General features: G+C 57.9%; 6 protein-coding genes across 6 annotated transcripts; 3 read left to right on the forward strand and 3 right to left on the reverse strand.

Moving 5' to 3' along the window:
* Positions 1-235: 235 nt before the first annotated feature.
* BXZ73DRAFT_93480 (uncharacterized protein) lies at positions 236-3,150 on the forward strand (the record flags this gene model as incomplete). The annotated part of the gene is made up of 4 exons (XM_048026669.1): positions 236-434; positions 620-832; positions 886-2,847; positions 2,879-3,150. 4 exons carry the CDS (start codon positions 236-238, stop codon positions 3,148-3,150), a joined length of 2,646 nt encoding a protein of 881 aa, XP_047871279.1.
* Positions 3,151-3,629: 479 nt separating this feature from the next.
* On the reverse strand, positions 3,630-5,467 carry BXZ73DRAFT_57315 (alpha-ketoacid dehydrogenase kinase; the record flags this gene model as incomplete). The annotated part of the gene is made up of 9 exons (XM_048021561.1): positions 3,630-3,740; positions 3,794-4,184; positions 4,255-4,295; positions 4,363-4,424; positions 4,491-4,732; positions 4,812-5,050; positions 5,106-5,221; positions 5,271-5,348; positions 5,401-5,467. 9 exons carry the CDS (start codon positions 5,465-5,467, stop codon positions 3,630-3,632), a joined length of 1,347 nt encoding a protein of 448 aa, XP_047871280.1.
* Positions 5,468-5,789: 322 nt separating this feature from the next.
* Positions 5,790-7,305, reverse strand: BXZ73DRAFT_57327 (mitogen activated protein kinase-like protein; the record flags this gene model as incomplete). Its single annotated transcript, XM_048021564.1, has 9 exons — positions 5,790-5,830; positions 5,881-5,980; positions 6,030-6,116; positions 6,171-6,328; positions 6,391-6,515; positions 6,576-6,667; positions 6,730-6,824; positions 6,884-7,164; positions 7,220-7,305. The coding sequence occupies 9 exons, from the start codon at positions 7,303-7,305 to the stop codon at positions 5,790-5,792; spliced, it is 1,065 nt and encodes a 354-aa protein (XP_047871281.1).
* Positions 7,306-7,594: 289 nt separating this feature from the next.
* Positions 7,595-9,920, forward strand: BXZ73DRAFT_108225 (uncharacterized protein; the record flags this gene model as incomplete). The annotated part of the gene is made up of 4 exons (XM_048017102.1): positions 7,595-7,718; positions 7,769-8,118; positions 8,160-9,729; positions 9,790-9,920. 4 exons carry the CDS (start codon positions 7,595-7,597, stop codon positions 9,918-9,920), a joined length of 2,175 nt encoding a protein of 724 aa, XP_047871282.1.
* A 2,326-nt stretch (positions 9,921-12,246) lies between these two features.
* On the reverse strand, positions 12,247-12,519 carry BXZ73DRAFT_57318 (uncharacterized protein; the record flags this gene model as incomplete). The annotated part of the gene is made up of 1 exon (XM_048021562.1): positions 12,247-12,519. The coding sequence occupies one exon, from the start codon at positions 12,517-12,519 to the stop codon at positions 12,247-12,249; it is 273 nt and encodes a 90-aa protein (XP_047871283.1).
* A 3,717-nt stretch (positions 12,520-16,236) lies between these two features.
* On the forward strand, positions 16,237-17,483 carry BXZ73DRAFT_82961 (uncharacterized protein; the record flags this gene model as incomplete). Its single annotated transcript, XM_048023824.1, has 4 exons — positions 16,237-16,389; positions 16,449-16,754; positions 16,808-17,243; positions 17,410-17,483. The coding sequence occupies 4 exons, from the start codon at positions 16,237-16,239 to the stop codon at positions 17,481-17,483; spliced, it is 969 nt and encodes a 322-aa protein (XP_047871284.1).
* Positions 17,484-26,023: the final 8,540 nt, after the last annotated feature.

The raw sequence follows: 26,023 nt of genomic DNA on the forward strand, positions 1-26,023 counted from the left end.
GGGAGGGGCAGCGGAGGCGGGGACGCGTGCGGCGCGGGGAGGACACGGAGGTTGAAGACGAGGAGGACAACACGGACGCTGGGGTGCGCGGGTCACGTGGGACGCGTCTGGCGTGGGTCGACGATGGCCCGGGGGCGGCGGGGATGTCGGGCGGTGTGAGGAGGGCCGGGAATGGCCGGGGATACATACGGCCAAGGCCCGTCCCTCCGCCGTCCGCGCCCTCGCCCCCGCCGCCATGCCTTTCTCCCGCTACCTCCAGTCCAACGAGCGCGAGCAGTCCCGCGCCCGCGACGACGACCTCGACCCCGCCACCTTCTCCAACAACGTCCACTTCCAGCTCCCCAACCTCATCTTCAACGCCCCCACCGTCCCCCCAGGCGGAGGTGCAGAGGCCCTCCCTGCCGGGCTCTACCCCCCTCCTCCTCCCTCGCCTGGTTCTCTTCCCCCGACGGCTACCCCCAACCCTCGTCCTCCCTGCAAGTCTCCCGCTTCTCTCTCCCGCCCTCAGCTCACCCCGCCCTCAGCTCCGCCGCCTTCCATGCCGCCTTCCCCAACCCACCGACGTCCTCCTCCTCCCCTCCCTCCGATCCATCCTTCCCTCCACCCTCGTCCTACGCAGCCCACTCCCTCCCCGTCTCCCATTTCGCACCCCATCAACCGCTCTCCGTCCCCTCCGCCCTCGGCCTCCCCATCTACTCGGCCTCCGGCTTTGATCTCCTCTCCCTCCTCGCCCGCGTCGTCACCCGCCCGTTTCCCAAGATCTGCCTCGGTCCTGTCGATCTTTCCTGCTCCTTTGTCGTCACAGACACCCGTCGCTTCGATGCCCCGATAGGTCCGTCTCCTTTGCTCTCTCCCTCTCTCCTTTCTCCTCATCTTTCTCCCCAGTCTACGCGTCCCCCTCCTTCTTCAAGCTCACCGGCTATGCCGAGCACGAGGTCATCGGTCGCAACTGCCGCTTCCTCCAGTCTCCCGGCGGCCAGCTCCAGAGAGCCGACGAACGCGCCCACACTTCTCCCGACGCCGTCTCTCTCATGCGCAGGAACATCATCGCAGACAAGGAGTGCCAGGTCAGCATCATCAACTACCGCAAGGATCGCTCCGCCTTCATCAACATGGTCTCCGTCATCCCCCTCCGTGGAGGCGTCCATAACTCTCCTGACGAAGCCGACGACATCGTCTACCACGTCGGTTTCCAGGTAGACCTCACAGAGCAGCCAAAGTCCATCCTCAGCAAGCTCAAGGACGGCACCTACGTCGTCAACTACTCCGACAAGCCCGTCGCCCCCGCCTCCCTCGCCTCTCGTGACTGGCGCACCTCCTCCATGTCAATGCGCGGCATGTCCAAGGACCTCCGTAGTCTTCTCGCCGATTCCGCTTTCACCTCCTCCTTCCACCTCTCCTCCTCCACCCACGCCTCCACTGCTGTCGCTCTCTCCAACTCTCCCCCAGTGTCCGTCGCTCTCGATCCTTTCGACGGCAACAAGCCCCTCCATATCTACCTCCTCGACCGCACCCCTGACTTCCTCCACGTCGTCTCTCTCAAGGGTGCCTTCCTCTACGTCGCACCCGCCGTCCGTCACGTTCTCGGCTACGACCCCGACGAGCTTGTCGGCCGCTCTCTTGCCGATTTCTGCCACCCAGCTGACTCCGTTCCTCTCATGCGCGAGCTCAAGGAGGCCTCGGCTGTACCCGGCGTGGCCGCCGCCACCTCTGGCGCCCCACCACCATCGACGACTCCCTCTGCCCCCGCTGCGGACGGAACGCCCTCCGCCGCCGCTCCTCGTCCAGTCGACCTGCTCTTCCGCATACAAGCCAAGGGCCGGGGATACGTCTGGATCGAATGCCGCGGTCGTCTTCATGTCGAGCCGGGCAAAGGACGCAAAGCTATCATTCTCAGCGGCCGAGCTCGGAGCATGCCGCATCTGCTATGGGGCCCCATTGCCAACGCAGGCGGACTGGTCTCCCCCATCCCTCGCCCTCTCCAGCCACCATCGTCCTCGTCCACTGCCGACGGCTCGGAGGACCCAGCGGCGCGCACACCGGAACGGGAATTCTGGGGTCTCCTCAGCGCCCAGGCGACCTTCCTCTCTGTCGGCACCGCCGTTCGCGACGTGCTCGGGTGGGGAGCGCCGGAGATGATCGGCAAGCGACTCGCGGACGTCGTGAGCGGGACGTCCGCACACGAGGTCGGCCGCGCGATCGACGTTGAGATGACGAAGGTGGTGGCCGGCAACGGCGAATACGCCGGCCTCGCCTGCGACGTGCACACCAAGGAGGGCGGTACCGTCCCCGTCCATGTCGTCCTCTACTGTTCTGCGCCCGCCCAAGCCCTCGCCGAGGCTGCCACCCAGGTGACCCATGGCGTCCGCCCGAGCGTCCAGGCCCCGATCGTCTGCCAGGTCAAGCTCTACGACGGCGCCGCGCCCCCGCAGCGGTCTGCCATTGTCCACGCACACGATCAGAGCGTGTACGATGAGACGGACCTGGAGCGCGGCAGCAGCTGGCGGTACGAGCTGCAGCAGCTCAAGTTCCGCAATCAGCGGCTCGTCGAGGAGATCACCGCGCTCGAGGCGAGCATCATCAAGAAAATCCGGCGCAAGCAGACCTCGGCCGCGCTCGGCGGTGTAAACGGCGGGCGAGGGTCGGCGGGCCCGCGGCTGACCATCAGCTTCCCGCAGGCGCAGCAGTCGCCTGCTGGCCAGAGCAAGCCCCCGCCGCTGTCGACGTCGCTCAACGTGCGCTTCGTGCCCGACACGTCGGGCATGCCGCACAGCGCGGGCGCAGGGCCGTCGCCGTCATCGCGGGACCCGCCTACGCCTGTCGCTCAGATAGGGCACCGGCGACCGTGTCGCGCTCGCAACCGCAGACGCCGGTGCAGACGCAGCGGCCGGCGCACATCCAGCTCCCGCCGCCAGTGCTGCACGGGATGAGCGGGCAGGGCCCGGGGTACGAGCACCTATTGGGCAGATGCCGCTGCGGATGCAGCAGCACTCCGCGGCCGATTCTACACTGCACGGGTGGAGTTCATACCCCTACGGGGCGGGCGGTGGCAGACGCGGGCGGGAATGGGTATGGGTGCTGCCGATGAAGCGGTCGTGGGACGCGTCCATGCAGGACTCAGGCGGCGGAGTGGGCGGGGGTGGGGCGTAGTGCTGCGAGGACAGTCCGTCGGTGCCCCTCGCCATTTTAATCATGTTTTTTTTCGTAGATTAGGGCACGGTCGTCTCGGTTCTCGTGCTACACATCTTAGTTGGCCCGGCGCGCAGCGGCGGGCTTGTACTGTATTCGTACGTATTGTTCTGCGCTCCATCCGCGGCGAGTGCGGTTGCCCTCATCGATAGTCGATGATCATCCACCAGGGACTAGCTCGTTATGTATTGTATGATCACCTTACACGCGCGGAGGATGTATATTAACCAACTCGCTCGTCATTGCACCTTCAGTCGGTCTGAAACTCGAGTACTCAACAGGAGCCACTGGGAGCGACGAGGGGTACACGGGCGATGGTCATCGGCCAAGCGTGGCGATAGCACAGCCCTTGTTCTATCTCCCGAGATCTCATGAAGAGGATGGTACAATTGGGCGCGAGAGCAAAACAGCAAAAGTGATCGTACAGTCGAAAGCTCGTCTCACGGCAACGGCTCCCGGTTGCTGGAGAGGCGGTTGAGGTGGATGTACACGTCCGTCCCGAAGCCGTCCATCGAAATCAGGCGGAGATCCCCGCCAAAGTACCGCGCGTACTGTCACGCGCGAGGTCAGCACCGTCTCCCCCGCACGAAACCCCCGCACTCACCAGTCTGGACAGCGGCAGGCCGTAGCCGAAGCCGGCCATCGGCGCCTTGAAGTCGGAGGCGTCAAAGTCCTGGTCGATGTTCTGGCCCTCCATCGTGGTGTACATGTACGTCCAGATGAGGGGCACGGCGGAGCGGGCGATGCCCCCGCCCTCGTCCGAGATCTTGATCGTGATGTCCTCCTTGCCCTCGACGACGATGACCTTGATCGGCGGGAACGCGCCCTCGTGCTCGGGCCCGTACCGCTCGACGACGGCGCGGAGGGAGTTCTTCAGGAGCTCGAAGCAGATGTGCGACAGGTGCCCGGGCACGTACGGGAAGTGCAGGTCTTTGGGGCAGATCAGCTGCACCGGCGGGCCCTTGAACATCGAGTAGTGCTCCTCGCACACGAATCTGGGCGGCGCGCGGTCAGCGGATCCGCGCGTGGGCACGTGCTAGGACGTCGTCGTCCGCGGCGGCTCACCTCGCGTTCTCAATCGCTTCGTGGACGATGTCGTGCACGCTCTGTCCGGCGCGCGCGCGAGGGGATGAGCACTGGGCAGCGCGCGGGTCGCCAGGACGGAGGACTCACAGCGCTCGTGCAGATGATGCCGACATAGTCTGGGTGCGGTTGGAGCGTGTTGAGCGCGATGTCTGTCCCGGGCGCGTCAGCTGGTGAGATCGGCGGGGCTGGAAGGGGACAGAAGACGGGGTGCTCACGCTGGCCGATGAGAAAGCGGATGCCGATGCGGGACATGTAGAAGCGGTCGAGCCAGTGCTGGACGTCGAGGTTGATGTTGCGCGCGTTCTGGCTCCGCTTCCACTCGAGCACACCCTGGGCGACGGTGGTCACCGTCGGGTCGTGGCGCTTCTTGATGGCCTCGAGCGCGTTGGTGAACGCGCGGTTGTACTCGCGCACCTCGGGCGGCCAGACCTTGACGTGGGACGTGTTGGCATAGTATCTGCCCAGACGGGGCGCGAGGCGGGGCGTGGTGAGTGGGACGGTGGCGGGGCTAAGCGAGCGGGAGTCGCCAAGCTCACCTTCGTTCCATGGGAATCCGCATCTTCTGGCTGTTCCCGGCGGAGCGACCGGAGCCGTTCTTGGGGGTGGAGACGATGCCAAGGGAGGAGGAGGGGTCGGCGTAGTCGTCCGAGTAGTACTGGTACTGGAGCGACGGGTTCGGGTGGGACTCTGGGAGGACGACGGAGTCGGCGGGGGGCGCGATGAGGGCTGCACGGAGGTCCGGGGGGAGGCGGATAGGGGGGAAGGAGATGAGCTCCTGGTGGGGGGGTGAGGACGGGGGACGGGGCTCTGGAGGGGTGGGGAAGACGGACCTCGAACGACTGAGCGTACCAGTTCTTGACCTTCTTGATCGAGGGCACGTCGCTCAGGCTGTGGGGGAGTTGGTCGAGCTCCTTGACCCGGTGGGCGAGACGGACGGGGAGCTCCTCTGGGCGGTGGTGAGAGCGGGGGTGGGGACGAGAAGCGGGGGTGCGTACCGAGGAGGAACTGGCTGCCGCGGAGGAGGGTGCCCTGGCTAGGGTTCTGGCCGAAGAGGACCATCTGCTGGAGGGAGACTGGAGGGTGCGGGGTGAGCGGGGGAGCGGGGGAGCGTGGCGGGGGGCGGACCTCCGGTCTGGGGGAAGGAGGCAAAGTGGTGGATGCGCTCCCAGAGGCTGGGGGAGATGCGGAACATGGCTAGCGAGGCGAGGGGAAGCAGGGGGGCGTCGGAGGGGGGCGGGGGGCATAGAGAGAGAGAGGGCAGTTCGGAGCGGCGGGAGGGAAGAGGAGGACGGGCGCTGGCCTAGGCTGCCCCGCACCTTTCACGTGCGGGACCGTGTCTGGCCATCGCCTCCGCCCCCACCGGGCCCACCTCGCCCGCCCGCTCTGCGGCCGATCATGCATCGCACAGGGCGTGATTATACTTTATGTTGGCTACGTGTACAGTCGCCGGCAAGGCGCCGCTGGGATACATCTCCTTCTCGGGTCGTTTCCGGGTATACGCCTCCGCCCATCCCTCACCCCTGCCGCGGCCCAAGCACTTCCTCGTAGATGAGCACTGCACCGTCGTCAGCGCCGCCCGAGCCGTCCAGAGCGCAGTCCGCCCACCTTTCAGCTGCTCCTTTCCGAGCGGGTCACCGTTGTCAAAGTCGAAGAAGCTCGGGTCCAGAGGCTCCGCCGTCGGCTCGTCCGACGGATCGTGGTACGCCTGCCCGCCCAGTCAGCCCGGGCCCAGCGCTGCGGACGACGGTGCTCACCTCCAGGTACGGGTGCTTGAGCGCGTCCTCGACCTCGATTCGCCGCTTCGGGCTGAAGGTGAGGCACTTGTCCATCAGGTCGATCGCCTGCAAACGCACGTCGTCAGCGGTCGGGCCTCGACAGCTCGCCCGGACGCGTACCAGCGGGTTCGCGGTCGGGAACAGGGAGCTGAACGCCTTCTTTTTCCGGAAGGGCAGCGCGCGGATGTATTCTCTTGACCGCTGCGAGGTGATCGCGTAAAAGTCGTCGAGCGAGGGCGTGCCGAGGATATCGAGGATGATCGACAGCTGGTGGTGGTCTGCGACGCCCTCGGTCAACGACTCTGGATCGTGGCCATCAGCCGCTCGGGGCGGGACGTACAGTCTCTGCCCGGGAAGAGCGGCTTGCCGCTCAGCATCTCGGCGAGCACGCAGCCGACGCTCCAGATGTCGATGGCGCGCGTGTACTCTTTGAAGGTGAGCATCACCTCCGGCGCACGGTACCACCTCCAGCGCCGTCTGTCAGTCCGGGCCCGGGAGGAGGAGGAGGAGGAGGAGAGGACGGACCGGGTGGCGACGTATTCTGTCATGAACGTGCTGCTGTCATTCGCCACATTGGGCGGGGGCCGTGCAGACCGGGCGAGACCAAAGTCGCACAACTGGAGAACACGCCGACGGTCACGCGACAGACGGGGAGGACGGGCGGGGAGAGAGGACGGACCTTGAGATCGCAGTTGGCGTTCAGCAGCAGGTTGGAAGGCTTGAGGTCCCGGTGAAGGACATCAGCGGAGTGGAGCGCCTTGAGGCGCGCAGGGTCTGAGGCGGAGCGTGAGCGGTGAGCGAGCGAGCGGGGAGTGGCGGAGAGGGAGGAGAACGAACCTGGTAGATAAAGTATTGGCAGTGGTCATCGGAGAGCTGCTGGGTGCGAATGACGCGATGGAGGTCTGTTTCCATGAGCTCCTGGACGAGATAGACCTCCTTGAACTCGTCGAGCGAGGGCGGGCGGAGGATGTCGAGTATTGAGATGATGTTCTCGTGGTGGAAGTGGCGGAGGAGCTTGATCTCGCGGAGGGTGCGGAGGCAGAACATGGAGTGGTCGAAGGGCGTGATGCGCTTGATCGCGACCTTGCGCTGGGAGGGGACGTGCATGGCCGAGCTGGACGGCGGGCGGGAGGTGAGCGGGGGACGGGGCGGGGAGGGCGAGGACGGACCAGACGATACCGTATGCGCCTTCGCCGATGAGATCGAGGACGTGGTAGTTGCTGCCGACGACGAAGGTGGACATCCGGTCGTCCATCGTGGGCGACGGCGGGCGGGGGAGGATGGGCGGGGATGGACGAAAGCACGGTCCCCGACGCGCTCGTTGCGACCCCCGCCGCCCGTGCGCGCTCCCGGCCCGGCCTCACGTGCGTGCAGACGCCGGCCTGGCCATGGGCGGCGGCGACGGGCGCTCGAGCTCGCCCTCCTCAGCCTCGCACTCGCCGTCGTCCTCGATCCCCTCCGCCCCCCGCCCGTGCTCCCCGCCCGGTCCTCTCCCCGCCCCGCCCCGCCTTCGTCCTCTGCCCGTCCCCCGCCCGATCCCCAAAATGCCGCCTGCCGAGCCCAAGCGCAGGGAGCACGACGCCGACCCCCCGGCTCGAGACGGCCCCGAGCGCGAACGAGGAGATCGCGAGAGAGAAAAGGGCGGAAAGCAAAAGTCGGCCTCGAAGAGTACGCCGTCTGCGCTCGCCCGCCCGCCCCTGCTCACCGCTCGCCCACAGCCAAGGACCTGTCCCATGTGCCCTGCAAATTTTTCAAGGTCGGCTCCTGCACCGCAGGCTCCTCCTGCCCCTTCTCCCACAACATCCTCGAGCCCGGCCAGCACAAGGAGGTCTGCGCCTGGTTCGTCAAGGGCAACTGCAAGTTCGCCCACAAATGCGCCCTCGCCCACATCCTCCCCGGCCAGTCCATGTCCATGGACCGCAAGAACAAGAAGGCCGCCCAGCTCGCCGCAAGCCCCGGCCCCAAGGACTCCAAGTCCAGGGCACACAAGCCAGCCCACCACCCCGCGCCCCCGGCCTCCCAGTCCCGCCCCTCTCTCCTCTCCGGCTCGACCGCCCCCACCCGCTCCGTCGCCCCACCACCCGCTCCCCCATCCCCGTCCCGCTCAAGGCCACCATCTCTCCCTCTGCCCCCGCCCCGCCCGTCAAGGACACCGACTTTGTCTCCTTCGACCTCCCCGACGACGCCAACCAGCTCCCCAACGCCCCCGCCTACGCCAAGCCCTTCGCTCCTCCCCCCGAGCCTGCCTCGGACGCTCACCAGCAACCTGAAACGCTCTCTTCCGCCCCCGCCCCTCCAGCCGAGTCTGACCGCCCTTCTCCCGCCCCGCTCCCCACCCACGCTGCCACCGCCCCCCGTCGCATCAGCGACGCCTCTACCCCCGCAGACTTCGGTCCCATCGGCTCTCCTCCCCGCGCCGCTTCTTCCTCGAGCAGACCCGCCCGCGTAAACGGCTTCTCGCCCGGCACCTCTCCTCAGCGCCTCCCCATATCCACCTCTCCTTTCTCCGCGCCCGGCACCCAGACCATGTTCGCCGTCTCCCGTCATGATGATGGCCCTTCCGACTTCAAGTCCATCTCTGGTCTCTCCGCCTCCCTCGGCGCCATCAACTGGGCTTCCGACCGTCTGCCCTCGCGCAAAATAGGCGTCGAAGAAGTCGTCGTCGAAGACGAAGACCTCGAGGAGTTCCTTCCCAGCTCTCTCAACGATCTCCTCACCCCCGAAGAGCGATCCCGCAGAATGTCTCGCACCAACGCCACACGTCCCACCGTCGTCGGCATCGAGCGCGACCCGAGCGCGCAGCGTTCCGGTTCTGACGCTCATCACCGCTACTCGCGCTCCGTCCCTGCGCCGTCTCTTCTGCAGGACATCAAGTCTATTTGGTCGGACGGCGCCGCCGTTCCTATCGGTTCTCCCGACGCGTCCGCGTTGGGCGGTGGTCACTTGGGCGGCTTGGGCAACGGTACGCCGAGTTCCTTCACCTCCAACTCGGGCCTGGGCTCGCGCACGGCCGACGACATGCTCTCCCCGTCCAACGCGTCCGCTGCCTTCCTCCCCGGTCTACATCACTACATGAATGCCAAAACCCCACGCCCCGCCATGGTTTCAGGTCTGTCTTCCATGTATTCTGGCGGCAATGGAGCCCACATATCCTCGAACGCGTACGGTCACGACTACAACGGCGTCGCCATGTCCCCTCCCCACGCCAGCACTTTTGGGGCCCATCCTCCCGAGTCCTACGTCCAGCACACCGGTCTCCGTCGGCCTGGTGCTGATGGCTACGAGCCCAGTCACGGCGAGCAGCGCAGCGCGCTTTCTCCGTCGACCCGCGCCCTTCAGGCCCACGCTCCTGGCCAGAGTCTCCCGCAGGGTCTAGCTGCGGGCTACTCCCGCATCCATGCCCTCCCGCCGCCCGTCATCCTCTCTCCCTCGTCATCGAGCATCATATCCCGGACGCCTCTCGGCGGCGGCTTCTCGCCCGGCACCAAGACGCTCGGTCATGCGCACAACACCTCGGGCGACTGGGCGAGCATGTCCCCCACCGCCGGCAGCCTCCTCGACCAGATCAACAACGGCTCGCCCCAGCCCTTGGCCGCGGCGGGCATCGGTGCTACCGGCACCTCTTTGGGTGGCCTGGAGACCATGTTTTCTCGCCGGTCGTATTCGGCCGCTGCGTCCCGTACGTGTCTGACCTCGCGCGCGTTCCGTCGTCACTCACATATGCTTGTCCGTCTATCAGGTACCATGGCGCCGCCGGGCATGGGCACGCGCATCCCCAGCGGCCGCGGCTCGCACCTGCAGGGCTCGTTGAGCCCGCTCAGCCGCCCGGTCCCTACGGGCGACGATGAGGATCTATTCCAGATGGAGTGAGCGCGCGCGTCGGATGTCGTGTCGTGATCAGCCAATGGAGTGCACGTGAAGTATTGTAGAAATATCTGTTGTAGAATGACTAGGCCAGGTACTGACTCTGCAGATAGTCGTAGGTTAATCATGTGCTCTGTGTGATACCATGTGTGCTGTTCACTGTAGTCTATAATGTATTGTGTTTGTCACTACAGTTGAGGATGTGAACCATCCAGGTGCACTGTAAGAGGACACTTGAGACAGAACAGGAACAGCGTCTGTATTGCGTGGTCAGGAAAGGGGAATGGAGAATGGTGAATACATGAGAGACCGGTGCGTACCTGTATTGCGTGGTCAGGAAAGGGGGAATGGAGAAGACCAGGCAATACGGTTCGCGGAGGTATATGAGGGCGTACGTAAGCATGGGAAGTAGTATGTAAGCTATGTTGTAAGCATCAGGCTTACATGCACAGTATGTATGAATGTCCTTCGGGTGCGGTTTATGTCAGCAGTCTTATTAATTATAATCAGGTACACTACCTGGAGTGTTCATTGAGCTTTCAAGGCATTTCTGTGAATCAATAGGTTCCTTTGCAAAAAGCTGCAGATGAGTGAGAAAGTGCAAGTCCCCTGATAGCTGGCTCAGGAAAGTAATACTCTATATGGAGCTAGGAGCCAGTCAAGTGAGAAATTAGAGAAAAGTCACTGTAGCCAATAGCAAGGGGTGGGGGATTCAAGCACCTAATCAGATCATAGTTGCACTCAATTCTGAGTATGACAAGGCTGACTGCAGACATAGAGAAGCAATCCTCACTCAGTGGTAGACTGAGTGTATAAACATGACTTGTATATGCAGAAAAAGGAGTGATTACAAATGGTGTAAGCATAGGTAGAGAGCAAATGAGTTAAGGCTGCATGCGGATCTACCCGCGGATGACCCGGAGTCTTATTCGCGGATCATCGGGTTCACAGACACCTTGATTTGGATCCGCACGGGTCAGAGTCCCTGGAAGACCCGGAGTCTCATGACCCGGACCCTCACACCGCGGATCGAGCCGTGTACAGAGCCGCAATCCACGGACAACGCGAATCGGGTAGATCTGCAGCTCAAGAATGAGCCGTGTAGGGAGCCGTTTTGCTTACTGAACCGCACACAGGTGAGATCCGCACGGATATAACGCAGTGTGTTCTATCAAAATAAGTATATGTATTTACATAGACGACAGGAAGATGCAGGAACATCGGCACAAGGGTGTCAGGACGATGCGCAAGGGTGCGAGGTGCACACGCGTGATGCATGACCCTTGCTGAGGTTCGACCAATGACGCCACATGCGCGAGGTGCGAGGTTCGACGCACAATGTCGGAGGACGTGCACAGAGGCTGACACGTGAAGCGGGTGACGCGCACAGAGGGCGACACGTGAAGCAGGCGATGCGCACAGAGGGTGACGCGCGAAGCGGGCGACACGCGATGGCTGAAGCGGGCTCGGACGCGCAACGCACAACACGCACAGTGGGTGACGCGCAACGGGCGACACGCACAGTGGGTGATGCGCAACGGGCGACGTGCACAGCGGGCAACGCGGGATGGCAGATGACGCGGAGGTGGGACAGTCGAGAGCGGGCGATGTGGAGGACACCGAGGACTTGATAGCGGATGGCAGGGAAGCGCCAGAGGGCAAAGGGCGGAGGTAGACACGGACGAGTGCGGCACAGTCTGGGTGGCGGGGAAGCGACAAGACGGAGGGAGGACAATGAGGAGGACACGGAGGGTGCAGAGCGCAGGATCGTGATGGAGAAGGAAGCGTGTATTGGCCACATTGGCGGCATGGACAATGTTCAAAACAAAAAACATGAAAGGGGGTGGTATAACATATACAGCTCTAAGCACGGGCGATCGACTTGCCCTTCTTGTCCTTGAGGAACTCGACCATCTCATTCTCCGGGAGGAGAGCTGGGACGCTCGCCCAGCTGCTGAGAATCGTATTGGCGCGGACTGAGTTGTTCCCGAGAGAGCGGCGGAGATGGGACACAGTGAGATGTCCCCGCAAGAACGCACGCTCCGCATCAGTGGACGTAGCTAAATAAGGGTATGAATGAATGAAACAAGGCAGAGATACAACTATACGCACCAGGAATGGAGAGGTAATCGAGAGCCATGCAAGCGAGCGCGGCGTCCTCACCATGGCTCTTGATGAAAGTGTTCCAGTACGCGAGCGGGTCCTTGACGCTGGTCTTGGGTGCGGCATTGAGGTACTCATCGAGGGCGTCGACATGGACAGCGCCCTTGCTGCGTGCACCAATTGAGGCAAAAAGCTGAGGGTAGAGCACAGTCAGCACATGCACCGTGTACTATCTGTGAAAGTTCAAAGCACTTACCGCAGCACTCTTGCTCCAACGAGCTGCTTGAGGAGGTATGGCGGTCGCGGCAAGCGCGGCAGACGAGGTGGCGCGAGCGGCATCATCGTCCGTCTCCTTGGGCGCGGTAACCTCCGGCTTGTAGTAGTTCACCCAAATCTCGCGAATGAGGTCTCGGGCCTCGGTGATCCATTCCTCCGGCCAGCTGGCCTTACGGAAGTACGTCAGCTTGAGGGCTGGGTGGAGGACTGGGTTGCGAGGTAACATAATAGTTAGTATGGCCCGGTGGACACGTCAAAGGGAATGATGGGAACATACTCATAGCGACCCGGTAGACTGGCGTCTCGTCAGTCTTGCTATAATACTTGTTGAGAATGGACTGCGCCAGCCGCGCACCCTTGCGAACGGCGGGGTGAAGAGTCTCCTGTTCAACAAAGTCGTCGAGGTGCTTCATCAGAACATCTATAAACGGGATAACCTCGTGCAGGAGTGCACGAGTGCTCGAAGAGATCTCGTTAGTCACATAGAGAAATGGCTGGAATTGTGAGGACCCATATAATCAGCACAAATGCGTTGCAAGAAGGGCAAAAACTCACATCCATGAGGTGGTACAGTTGTTCGAGCATCACCCACTCATCCTCAGTCAGAATGAACCGACGCAAACGAGCACCGCCGGCGCGGTTGAACTGGTGCATGTCACAAAGACTGCCAAGCACATCCTTGAGTTCCAGAGCGCGGGCGATGACGGATACGAGGGTGTTCCAGCGCGTTTTGACAGGGCGGATGAGGACACGTGCGTGAAGCTTGGCGTCGATGGCCAACTTCTCGAGCTCGTCACGAATGACTGGGCTATGCCAGACTTTTTGTGAAAGCTTGGCGAGCTGCCGAACATCATAAACTCAGCCGGAGATCTAGCGAAATGCGAATGAAATACCTTGTCGAGAGCAATGCCAGCGGCCTTCTCGTCATTAGGGTGGCACTGGGCACCTGTGAGGACGTCGTCCTCGAGGTTGTTGATGAGGGCCTCATCAGACGCCTCGCGTGCGCTGTCTTCCTTGTGGTCGTCATCGTCTTCGTCCTCACCACGCGAGTCCTCTGAGAACTCGGCGTTGTCATCGCCTTCATCGTCCTCTGAAGTGGTGTTCGACGCACGGCAGCGGGACTTCTGGAAGGGCTTGACAGCTGCCTGCTCATAGATGTAAGTACGGTTGTATTTAGTCGCATGCAGTGCTTCATAGGCATACCTTGCTGACAAGGTTGAGAACGTGCCCAAAGCAGCGCACATGACCCTCGCCAATGCGCGCGCCCACGTCGGCAGCTGCGCTGAGGTGCCGCATCATGGCGGTATTCACCTCCGCATTATCGCACGTCACCACAATGACCTGCATGCAAAATGTTTAGTAAGAACGCTATAAGTAACATAGACGAGAAAACATACCTTGTCGAAGATCTCGAACTCGCGCAGGGTGGCCTCAAGTCGTTCACTGAGGTAAATGGCCGTGTGGGCCTTGGTCAACCTGCGAGAGGGGACTGGTATTAGTATCAATCAAGCGAAGATTTAGATGCACTCACTTCACAAAATCCAAGATAACATGCTTGATGGCGCCCTTCTCCTCCCAGTGTGCAGTGACTCCGAAGTACGAGATAACATTTGGTGACGTCCACCCATCGACACAGATATGGATGGCCCCCAGGAGGTTCTGTAAATGTTGCATCAGAGGCAGAATAATGAGTAAGAAGAGACGAAACATACCTTGAGGTACTCGACGAGGCGTTTCTTGCCTTCCTTGTGGATATCGCGTACATCGTCGGAGACGGTGTTGCGGCTGGGAATGGCGGCCTGGCTGAACAACATGCCAACGATCTTGCGGAAGTCGGTGTCCTCGACGATGGTGAACGGGCGGTGGGCACGAGCACACCACATCGTGATGTAGAACCGCATGCGATGTGGGCTATACGTGACACCCGCGGCGAAGTTCTCGATCATCTGAACGCCGGTAGTCTTCTTGACGGGTGCACACGCCGCAATGTGGCGAATAAGGTTGCCGGTGCTCTCCTGGTAATCAGGGTGGTCGACCGTCTTCAACGGATGACTGCACTCCAAGAGATCAGGTGGGGGCACACAATGCGTATGCGAGACAGCAACTTACGCCTTGCAGGTGAAGCGATGGGTGATTGTACCCCCCGGACCCTCGACGATGTCCGGAAAGTGGAAGTGTAGGTATGCCGGAGAACACCACTTGCTAGCCAGGTATTCTATGTAACAAGAATCAGGAGAACGTTTCGCGAGAGACAAGGACAATCGTACTCACCTAAAACCTGCTCCGGTGAGCGGCCCGCGAACCTCCTGGTGAACTGGATCTGACGAGCAGTTAGGGTGGTCGCAATGCCCGCGCGCTGGGCACTCAGGCGGGTGCGACCTTTGAGAGCCGCAACGCCATCGTCGCCGTTGTTGTTGTTGTCGCTGTCCGACACGGCTGGGGACGATGCCGTGGTTGGGGCAGCGCCATTGTCGTCTGAATCGCTGATGATGATCGAGGAGTGCTTGCCGCTGCGGCTGCTCGCCCTAGAAGCACTGCAAAATGAGAAGTTAGTAGGCGCACACACACATATAACAGATGGCGCACTCACCTATCGTTGTCGGCCTTGCGGCGCTTGCTCTCGCGGGAGGCAGACCCAGCGAGGATCTTCCGCGCAGCATCTGTGTCGGGAACGGTGGAGACAGAGGATGCGCGAGACAAATCACCACCACGAGACACTGTCTCACGGCGACGCTTCACTGCAGTGGTAGCGGCCTCGATAGGGGTCTGGGGAGCGGGGGAGGACATCAGGGGCAGGGACGTAGAGCGGGAGTGGGTGATACTCTGAGCGCAACATACCTTGGATATCCCCCTATGTATGTTTAATCGCCCCGCTCGCTGTGATCCTGTCGACCTCGGCCCGTTGCATTGCGTATCGTTGTGCGTGCTTCGGCACCTAAACAACCCTCAAAGATTGCTGAGCCACACACGAGACACATGTCTCCACAGAAAGACTCACCTGGCTGATAGTCCGACGACTTGAGGTGCTTGTGATTGGATGGGATCCAGCTGTCGGCCGACTGCAGAGATCATGCGCACTGCGATAATTTCGAATCCCCTGGTGGTTTCAGACCGAGCTCAACGCGTGTAGGCGAAACAAGGGTTCGGTCAGACTCACCTGGACAGGGCTGAGGGCACCCGCAATTCGAGAAAGGGGCAGCTCGGGAGCTAAACCAGGTTGAGGTGTAAGACATCCACTGAGCGGAGAACGCGGAGTTGGAAGAGGGAGGTATCGGGGGCTTGGACATGCTGCCGCAAGGTGTTCTTGATATGACCAAATCGAGGCATCAGCTTATGCCATGCACAGCCACAACAAACAGTGTGTCGTGCTCACCTGGCGTTGAGTCCGTTTCAGAGAGATCGGAGGGGAGGGGAGTCGGGACAGCATGGCGGTGGTCAAAAGGAAAGAGTGAAATACACCCGAACGGTGGGGCAGGTGAGAGTGTATGCGCTTGCGTGTATGCTTCTTGGGCGTTAACGCTGTCACTTACGTCCGCTGCACCCGTGCCTGACTTCCGATGGCTCTCCCTCGTCCCATTCTCACCCTACTCCCCCTGTTCGTGCCCCCACGCAAGGTGCGTGCTAACGCACCGTCTAAACTATCTCCAGCCCTCGTGCAGAGACAGATAAGAGCGTGTGCATCAACACGTTCTCTCTGCCACAGTGCGAGGACTGTACTTACCATATTAGGACGCCATGTGTTGCAGCTAGCCACGGCGCCTCGTCCCGATGCCCGAGGAACGGCGAGGCCTCAAGCCAACATGTCTTCAAGACCATATTTAATGACCGGTGAGCCTTCCTAGACCGTCAAATTGTCACCACTGACTTCTCACTGGCCCCACCGCTCTTCGCTCAGACGTCCACCCACTCCCGGTGGCTCCAAACAATGAACACTCCGACCACCATGCCCAACACCATCGACAACATCCAACCTGCGGTCTACATCCTCCTCGAAGACGATATCCCACCCTCCTCTCTTGCTGACCCAAACAGCCATGCGGAGAGTCGCCCAGCGTGGGCCACTGTTCTTGTGAACAGCGTCACCAGCACAGTGACGGTGAGTAATTACTGTCATACTATTCATACCTGTGCATTGCTGACGATCATCGACAACAGCTCATGCTGCCGTGTACCACCCTCACGCCCGCCACCGTCTCTCCCATGCGGGCCGAGGCCTGGTTTCATCAAGTGCGAGGGCCAGCAAAGGAGAGATGTGAGCTCCCGGATGACGAGTGCGGGCTGCTCCTGCAGCTCGTGCTCGTGTTTCGCGCCTTCGTTCAAAACCACGAGGATGTCGCCCACATCCCTTTCGACCACTTTGCCGAGGCCTTTGTTCAACACGCGCGATCCCTCGACATGCACGAGCCGGCGCGGGAGATCCTGATCAGTCTCAGCATGTTCATGGTTGATATCATGCCCCAGGTGCGATTGTCGTTCTTTTCACCCACTAACCAATGCCCATTGAGATCATCTAGGTTGTCTCTCCTCTTCAGATGGACACTGAGAGCGAGATCACAGACGCACTCCGGTCGTACGCAGACACACTCTGGTCGTACGCCGACGCGCTCAGCCGTGCTGCATTGTCTCGGGCACCCAGTGACGAGGTCGACATTGCGGAGGCGGATAGCTGCGGCGTGCTCTCCATATCGCGAGCGCACGACGACGATGTCCTCATGGACATGCGCAATGATGTGTTCTTCACGAGCGTCGGGGTTGGGGTCGTGCGCGCGCATGGCATTACTGTACGCACTCGCTGGGCGCTTGCGTACACCCGGGCGACGGCCGCGATGGTGCCGCCATCCCCCGACACGACAGAGCACACTGCGGGGATCTTCTGGGCCGGTGTGGGGCAGGACAGTGCCGACGGGTTTGCTCACACTGTCATTGGTACCTATGGACACAACTCGGACGGTGATTCCCTGCCTGGCTTGTATACCCCCTCCGTGTCTAATACAACAGACTCTGATTAGGCATACAACTACGACACGTACATTAGCAGGGTCTAGCTAGTACAGCTATGTACAAATGAAGCGTGCAAGGGCCGTTTCTGCGTGCGGATCTGCGACTCAATCCACAGGTGAGCCATGTCGGCCCGGGATTTTGACTGGCCCGATCCGGAGCCTCACCGAGCTGGACCCACTAGGACTCTGAGCCGCACGGCTCGTGACACGCGACTCACGGCTCCGGATAATCACGGGTCTACCTGCAAAGTGAGCTGGACTCTCATGCAGCCTTAAAATGAGTAAAGTGGGACTTACTTCTCAGTTAGTAGTAATGTATCATTTGTATTAATTGAATATGACATATCACAAGAGTGTCTAAAAGTTTGAACATTCAGGGGTGGTCATAGCTCACAAGGCTGAAGTTTCAAAGCATTTTTAGATGCTTGTCAGCACCTGCTTAATCTGGGTGCATCAGTTCCCAAAAGTTAATGATGTGTTTGATCTTTCTGGGCTATTATGGGTAGTCTGTTCAAAGTTTGAATTTACCTATTTGAACTTACTATCCCACTCCAAAGAGTGGTTCAATCAATTTGAGATTGTACAGTAGAACAACTGAAGAGCAGTAGGGGCAAGAGTCCTTCTTATACTATACCAATTCAAACAATTTGACAGGTTTTGTGACACGTGACACTAAAATTGTAGATATGTTTTTGATAGATCAGTCTGTGATTAGTGACACTGTCAAAAATTTAGCACCTAGGTGGGCAAAAAATGATGTTCTAATAGCAGAAAACATGGTGGATTGCACTTGTTAGTTTGGCTAGGACCCTAGAAAGGGTATAACTTGTTACAGCTATATCAATATTGATAGGCCATTGTGATGCAGGGGTGTAAGTGAGGTGTTATAGATAGTTACATGCACACCTACTGTTTTTTCTCTTCTCTCCTCTCTGTTACAGACTATGTATTGTGCCTTAGGTGCTACTGTACTATTATTATTGCACCTCACTTTCACCTCATGTCTCTGTATAGCCATAATCATACAAGTGCATGTCTCATTGCTACTACATATAGTATAACACTCTTACACACACCATATGACTTAACTTAACTTATATAGACTCATACCTACATGCACTCTCCATGCTGCAGCCATATATAATAGGACAACACACTAGTGCTCCCCATCTTTCATGACGTGCATCACTGTGTCCTTAGAACACAAAAAAGCAAGAAAAAACTCATTTGCAAGTGAAATTTTTTGAAGCCGTTTTTGAATGTGAGAAAAGGCAATGGAAAAAACACATGTTTGATACATTATTGGGATGTTCTAGGCAAAAAACCTTTGAAAGATGTGTTTTTCTGGGCTTTTTCTGCTTTTTTTCTTGCTCACAAAATTGGCACTGGAAAATTCACTTGCGAGTGGCTTTTTCTATGTCTTTTCATGTACCAAAAACTCAGTGGTGCATGTCATGTTTTGACCTCCTGTTTATCTATGTCCCCTCTGATCTAGTACCTACTGTCTCTCTTGCTTGCCTTTCACAGTTCATCTCACTTGCTAAGTAGTTCACTTGACAGTAACCACACTTACTCACACTGACTATTAAAAGATTCTTCACATTAGGACTTTGACAAACATTAGGTTAAAAGATTGAAACCTCTACTTATTCAAGTATAGAGGGCTTATCTACTAGAAAAAAAGGTTGTGAACAATTCACCAGCAGAACGCAATAGAAGAACAGCTATTACAGACTTCACATAGAAACCCCAGACTCAACAGAATACCTCTCAAGTACTCACACTAACTTTGGGAGAAAAACATGTAAAGTAGCTACTTGGACCAGAACAGAAAGATTTTTAGCATACCCTATCTATTAATGAGGAACAGAAGGAAACATATAATCAGAGACATATATCACAATGACTGCTCTCTGGTATCCCTTTTCAACATTGTTCACCTTTTGCTTATACTCATACTGCCACTACAGTGTGAATCCAGTACACCTTGGCCTTCTAGCTAATACAGAGAATGTACATTAGCTATTGTTTTTCAGCAGCTAGAGTATAACCGTTTCCTTACCTGATTCCCAACTTCTTGGACTTCTGTGGTTTACAATGATCAAGAGTAAGCTACCTGTGACTGTCACACCTGCCACATAAGTGTATTGAGCTATAAAACATTTTTATTATGCCTACTGCTCTTGATGTAATGCTTGTATTGTATAGATATGAGGCTTAGTGTTACACCGAGGTTTTGTACAGAAACAAAGTTGTAAGCAATCTTGATCATTGAGCCACACCCACTTACGCTGTTGCATATGATGTCGTGCCTTCTCCAGCAGAACATGACTCTGCTGCACGCACTCACACTACACCTACCCCTGCTGTGACATCCACACCCTCACCCTACCTCACCCTAGTTGTGCCTACCTCTATCCCTCCCCTGCCCATCCATACCCCCACCATGACTGCAACCTCTGCCTCTGACACAACTTCTGTTGCTGTCACCTTCATTGCTCTTTTCTGGAACTCTGACTGTGCACAAAAGCAAAACTCCCATAATAGCCCTATGAGATGTTCCAAGGACCCCACTTCCTCCCATCTTTCACAAGATGCCCCATCGCCATCTCTCCAACAGGAGGCACCTTTAGGCTTAGGAGAACCTCCACCCTCCTTTACTAGCAGTAAAGCCCCTATCAGGAACAAGAAGGCCCTGCCTCTCATCGCAGAAGAGAAGCAGTAGCACCCTATCGCTCACTCTATGGCAAACATGGTTGAAGGAGTTGACATTTTGATGTCCTTTCCTCTGAAGAACCCGCTGGCCCCTCAGAAGCAGCCCATCTTCCGAGGCCCTGCCATTATCCCTCCCAAACAACCGATGCAACCAGAATGGCACTGCAGAGCACACTTGGCAACATGGTATGTTCACCCATGCTCCTCCAGTTCTGTCTATTTACACCCATCAGGTTCCCAGAACCCAGGGCTCAAGAAACTGCTGGAGAATGAGCATTGTGTAGGGGAAGGTTCCTTTTATCTTTTGAGCCCAGGACTTCATGGTGCATTGGAAGTACTTACCATTTTTGCTTACCTTCACTTAATCAGTGCTTTAGGGCTGGAAGACAGCCCAAGGAAGTCAAAAAATTTAACACCTGGGCACGGAGTATGTTGTAGCTTGTGCTTTTCACTTGAGTCTTTCAGCCGCTAACTTTCTCTCATAGCCTCGTCTTCCGTTGTTCACGCTGCATGTTTCTTTAATCCTACTGGCAACTCCAAAGGAGATCTCGATGGGGAAGAGGAGGGTGGCAGCCCAGACAATTCTCCGACCAAGCCTCATGCACGACAGATGCATCCTTTGCACACCACTGTTCCTCCTCAAGGCCAAGTTGGAGCCCCTCAAGCTGCCACCCCCAACCCCTGTCCTGCCCCTACACCCATGAACCCCCACCTTGTGGCCATTCCCTCCAACTCTAACCCTACCGCCACCCCTTCTTGATTCTGGCCCCGCTTCTGTCTTTATAAACCATAACGCTGCCACTGCTCTCTCTCCTGCACCTGCCGCTGCCGCTGTGATTCCTGTGAACATCAGCCTTGCCAACCCTGCCCCTGTTTCCTCTATAGGTCCCATCGCCAAAGCCCAGAACTGCCACAACCAGATGAATGATGAAGAGGAAAACTTCAACATGGACATCTCTAGTGACAAGAATGAGGATGGTGAGGGTGAGAGAGCCCTTGCTACTTAGCCGTCTGACGTCATCGCTGACACTGTTGCCCTCAACGTTATTGTTCTTGATAGCGCATTCCCTGGTGGACTTGACAAGGAGCTTTCGAAGAGAAAGAATGACACTACCCTGTTTTTCTGGCTAGCGAAGGACAAGGGTCAATTCTATTACATGTACCCAGGCTGCAGGTGACCCTCTGCCCCTTTCTGACTTGGTCCTGGAGCTGACTGTGCTGTAGCTATTACAACGGAGCAGGAACAGCCTCTTCTGGCCACTGCAAGCACCTCATACATAAACATCTAGACCAATGGGTCAGGGATTGCGTGAAGCAGTGCATTAAGCTCAGCACTAGAACATCCATTTTGCATTTCCAAGCTATACATCACAGTACCAGAGTTGCAACTAACCCCCTGTAAGGCCCATGGTTGCAACCAGGGCACAGTTGCAACCGTACCATGGTTGTAACTATACTAGTGTAGAAGTACTACCCCCAATGATAGATAATTATTTGAAGGAGCTGTAACCCGTTTTCTGGAAGTCAAAATGATCGCTGCCCTCAAGAATTGAACCATTGACCTTACACTCTGAAAGTGCCAATGGTACGCCCAACCACTACACCATAAATCCTTGTTTCCTTGTACATGTGTATAGACTATGACATCGACTTTATGACTATTACGATTAATGAGGTACGAATGAATCGTTCTTTATGGGGTGGGCTCTGGCTGCGACGCGCGACACCCTTAGTGCGACCCGTGGGAATAAATTTTCAGACTCTGATTACTCTTGACTAGCACAGCCACTTCCCACGCATAGGTTTGCTACTTACTCCCATCACCCTAGCTCTGGGTTAGGGTCCCCCTGTAGGGTTTCACTAGCGCTGGGTTTGCACTGCCACTTGGGCCCAGCGCTTCACTCCTTGCTACACTTTGTAGTGCCTGTTAGTGTCTATACCTATTCAACTAGACTGAGATGGGCACTCTTTGTGGGCTTCAGTCAGACTCTATGTGGACTACTACTATCAATATAATCAAGATTTATAGACATTGATTCGATTTTTGAAGGGCTGATTTCAGAAAAGTGAGGCTTCCGCAAGTTATTTGACGCCCAGTGGCTGTAGTGCCCTGCCCCTTCCCATTGCACCCACATCTGCCTACTAGTAAATCAGATCAATTCCCTAAAATGCTGATTATATTTGTGAATCTAGTTCTCATAGTGGTTGGTACGATTATGAAAGAGGTGCTTATTTATACATAGTGGGTGGGGTGCAGAAGGGTATACAACATACATCCCATATGTTGTAACTGATGGTATGAGCTCAGACAGTGCGCGTTTTAGGTGATTGTGAATGTGTTATACTCATCTATTATAATGGGGTATTCCATGTACACCCAGATGCCAAATCTCACTGTGTTCCTTCAAGTTGTTCCCATGCTGGAAATCTGACCGACTCTGCCCATACGTATATTGAAGTTGTTATATCTCAAGCAGTTCTTGGACGCATCTCACGAAACCTGGTGCGTCCTAGTGTATGTTTTAATGCGCATCTAAAACGCCTAAGTGCGCTGTCTAATGTTCTGGTACACTTGTTTCGATTTCCCACCGACTCAGCCCAGGCATTCATTGACATTGCTATATCTCAGGCAGTTCTTGAACGCATCTCTCCAACTTTGCTGCGTCATAATGTGTGCTTCAATGCGCACCTATCGCGCCCAAGTGCGCTGTCTAATATGCCAGCATCAGTACTTCTTGCGAACGTCTAAAGTGTCTAAAGTGTCTAACTTTAGAGCATTAGACGTTTTAGACATCTTAGACACTTGGATCACTTAGACATCACTTTTAGAGCATTTAGACAGTTTTAGATGTCTTCTGCACACATGCTAGACATAGGCGATTTTTGAGATCTGTACACTCACACCGAAGAGGAATGCTTGAAACAAAGTATATTGATTACTAACAACAGTACAACACACAGGGCAGGACACTGAACAAGGTATACGAGCGGGGTGGCAACTCCAGCAATGTGAGTGACGCAGGGGCGAGACGGTAGCGATGTGGGTACAGTGATTGAGGGCAAGGTGAGTGCCACAGGTGGGTGGGACGGACTATGTGGACGTTGGCGTGGGGATGACCCGGGCATGGGCAGGTGGTGTGGGCGATATGGATGGGCGACGCAGACATAAACTACGCAGACGTGAGCTAGGTGACAACGCAGGTGAGCAGGTGGGGGAAATGACGTGGACGTGGGCGAAGTGGGCGACATGGATAGGTGAAACGGATGACCTGGATGTGGACGACCTGAGTGCAGGCGACGCGAGTGCGGGCAACGCAGACGACGTGGGTGCAGGCGACGCGGGCGCGGGCGATGTGGACGCTGGCGCGGGAATGACGCGGACGCGGGCCGGCGATGTAGGCGACATGGGCAGGCGATGCGGGCGATGTGGACGTAGACGACATGGACGTGGGCGAGGTGGGTGACGCAGGGGCGAGACGGCGGCAAGACAGGCGAGGCGGGTGTCGTGGGCAAGGTGAGCGCCGCGGGCGAGGTGACGTGGACAAGATGGTGAGTGGGTGACGCGCATGGCGTGGGCAAGGTGGTGATATGGGGAGTTACATGTGCAGCGTCGGTGGTGCGCGTGCGCGGGAGGAGGCGTCAGGATTGCGCGGCAGAGCGGATGGATGGGGCACTTACTGTCATGGAGGGGCAGGTCAGGGCCATGCCCACGTTCGCGAGACGCGCACGAGGTGGGCGAAGCGGCGACTGTCCTTGGCCGCAGGAGAGACGGTGAGCGAGATGGGCGACGTGTGACACGAGAGCGAGGCGGGTGAAGTGGGCAACGTGGCAACGCAGATGACGCGGGCGAGGGCGAGACGGGCGACAGAGAGGTGGGCGAGAGGTGGGCAACACAGGTGAGACAGATGAGGGGGTTGAGATGGGGCAGGCGGGCGAGACGGACAAGGCAGGAGAGATAAGGGCAAGGTGCGGGGCGCAGGCGAGACGGGTGAAGTGAGCGACGTGGCGATGTGGATGACGCGAATTGACACGGGCAAGGTGGCGGCGAGGACGAGACCAGAACGGGAAAGGGTGAGACCAGTGAGGTGTGCAAGGGCGAGACCGGCAAGGGGAGGCTAGAGGACGATGAGGACGACGAGGACGAGCAGCTGGCAGTGCCAAGCGCTGGAGTCCACGCAAAGCGTGTTGATTCCCACGCGTCTGGAGCTAGGCGCCAGCAGCTGCCGGCGCGTCTTGCTCTTCGTCCAGTCACCAGTGTCCGCTGGCACCCCATCCCAGCCCCCTCGTCCTTCCCGTCCTCTCCGTCCTCTCCGTCTTTCCCTCCCGGGGCGACATTCTCGACGAGCACGCGAACGCACCCCTCGCCCGCCGCTTCCTCGACGGGCTGTTGTGGCCCCACCGGTCCTGGTGAGTCTCCTGTTCTGCCCTCCTGCGCTCCCCGTCTCGCCCACCCCCTTCCAAACTCCGGCCCCATCACTGACCCCGTCCCCATGGCGGGTACGTCCCAACGGGCATGCACAGGATGCTCGTCCCACCGGCGTGGCCGCGTCGCGCGGCCGTTGCCGCTATGTCACGGCTGGATCGTTGCCCGCAACAACCCCAGTACCTTCGCGGGCCCGCTCCACTTCGCCCGCCCACGTCACCCACCCCGCCCTTGCGTCGCGTGTGTCTATGCCGCCCACCTCGTCCGCCTCGCCCACCTGGTCGTGCAATCACCTCAGCGAGCCCTTACGACCTCGTTGCCCACATCGCCCATCAACATCATCCGCCCGCGTCCGCGTCGTACCTGCGCCCACACCCACGACGCCCAACCCACGTCGTCCGCACCCGCCTTCTTCTCGCGTCCACATCGCCCGCCTGCGTCCGCGTCGTCCCCGCACCAACGTCTGCACCGCCGACCTCGCCCGTGTCGCCGCGTCGCTGGCCTCGCCCGCATTGCGGGCCCGTGTCCGCGTCGTCCCCGCACCAATGTCCGTGTCACCCGCACCCACATCATCCTCACCCACGTCGGCCGTCCGACCTACCAGTGCCGCCGACCTCGCCCGCGTCACCGACCTCACCCATGTCACCGACCTCGGATTAGAAGGTTACTGATGCCCGCGTCAACGTCCGTATCATCCACCTTGCCCTCCCACCTTCGTGTCGCCTCCACGCCAGCCATCTTACCCGTCTCGCCTCCACAACAGCATGTTGCCTGCATCTCCCACGTCATCTGTACAGCCTGTGTCGGCTCCCACTACCTGTGAGAGCTCTTTATGGAGGACGAGTGTCGAGGACAGATGTAGATGCGCCTGTCTGGAGTGTAGCCAGATACCAATATATTTTGTCATCCTCGAACATCTATATTGTTGTGAATTATCGATAAAATAGTCCCCTTAATGATATTAAGCTCTCACCTGCAACAAGAGGCTTTGTGGAACCTTGTAGACCTGTAGCACTGTCTATGTGTCTAACATGTCTATAATGTCTATAACGTCTAACTAAATTTTGTCTAAATTTTAGACATTTTAGACGCTTTAGACGTTCGCAAGAAGTACTGATGAGTATGACGGTTTCGATTTCTGGTCGAGTGAACTGAATGAGGTGTTATGTACGCTGTATCTCAGTCATTTTTCGTCCGATTTGGACCAAACAAAGTGCATTGGATTTCAACGGTCTGGGCGTATATACTTGCTCATTTGCGCATAGTTTCGTCGCCCTGTTAAAATTCTTGAAATCTGGGCCAAGTTGACTGAGTGAGATGTTGTACATGCTCTATCTCTGTCAGTTTTGGGTCGTTTGATATGAAACAAAACGTGTTCGACTTCTATTGTCTGGATGTACTCACATGCCAAATATCGTCTGATTTCGTGGTCTTCTTCCTGTTCTGTAAGCCTGCTTGAGAAGTGCGCTCTTACGGGCGCTTACGGGCGCTTAAACGCGCGTAGAGCTGCAGGACCTTATCTCCACCCATCTCTATCTCCTACCATCATCTCCTCCTCTCCCCAGACCACTCTCTCTTCCATCTGCATCCTC

This window comes from Epithele typhae, assembly GCF_022376455.1.
Source record: "Epithele typhae strain CBS 203.58 chromosome Unknown BXZ73scaffold_148, whole genome shotgun sequence".
NCBI lineage: Eukaryota > Fungi > Basidiomycota > Agaricomycetes > Polyporales > Epitheliaceae > Epithele > Epithele typhae.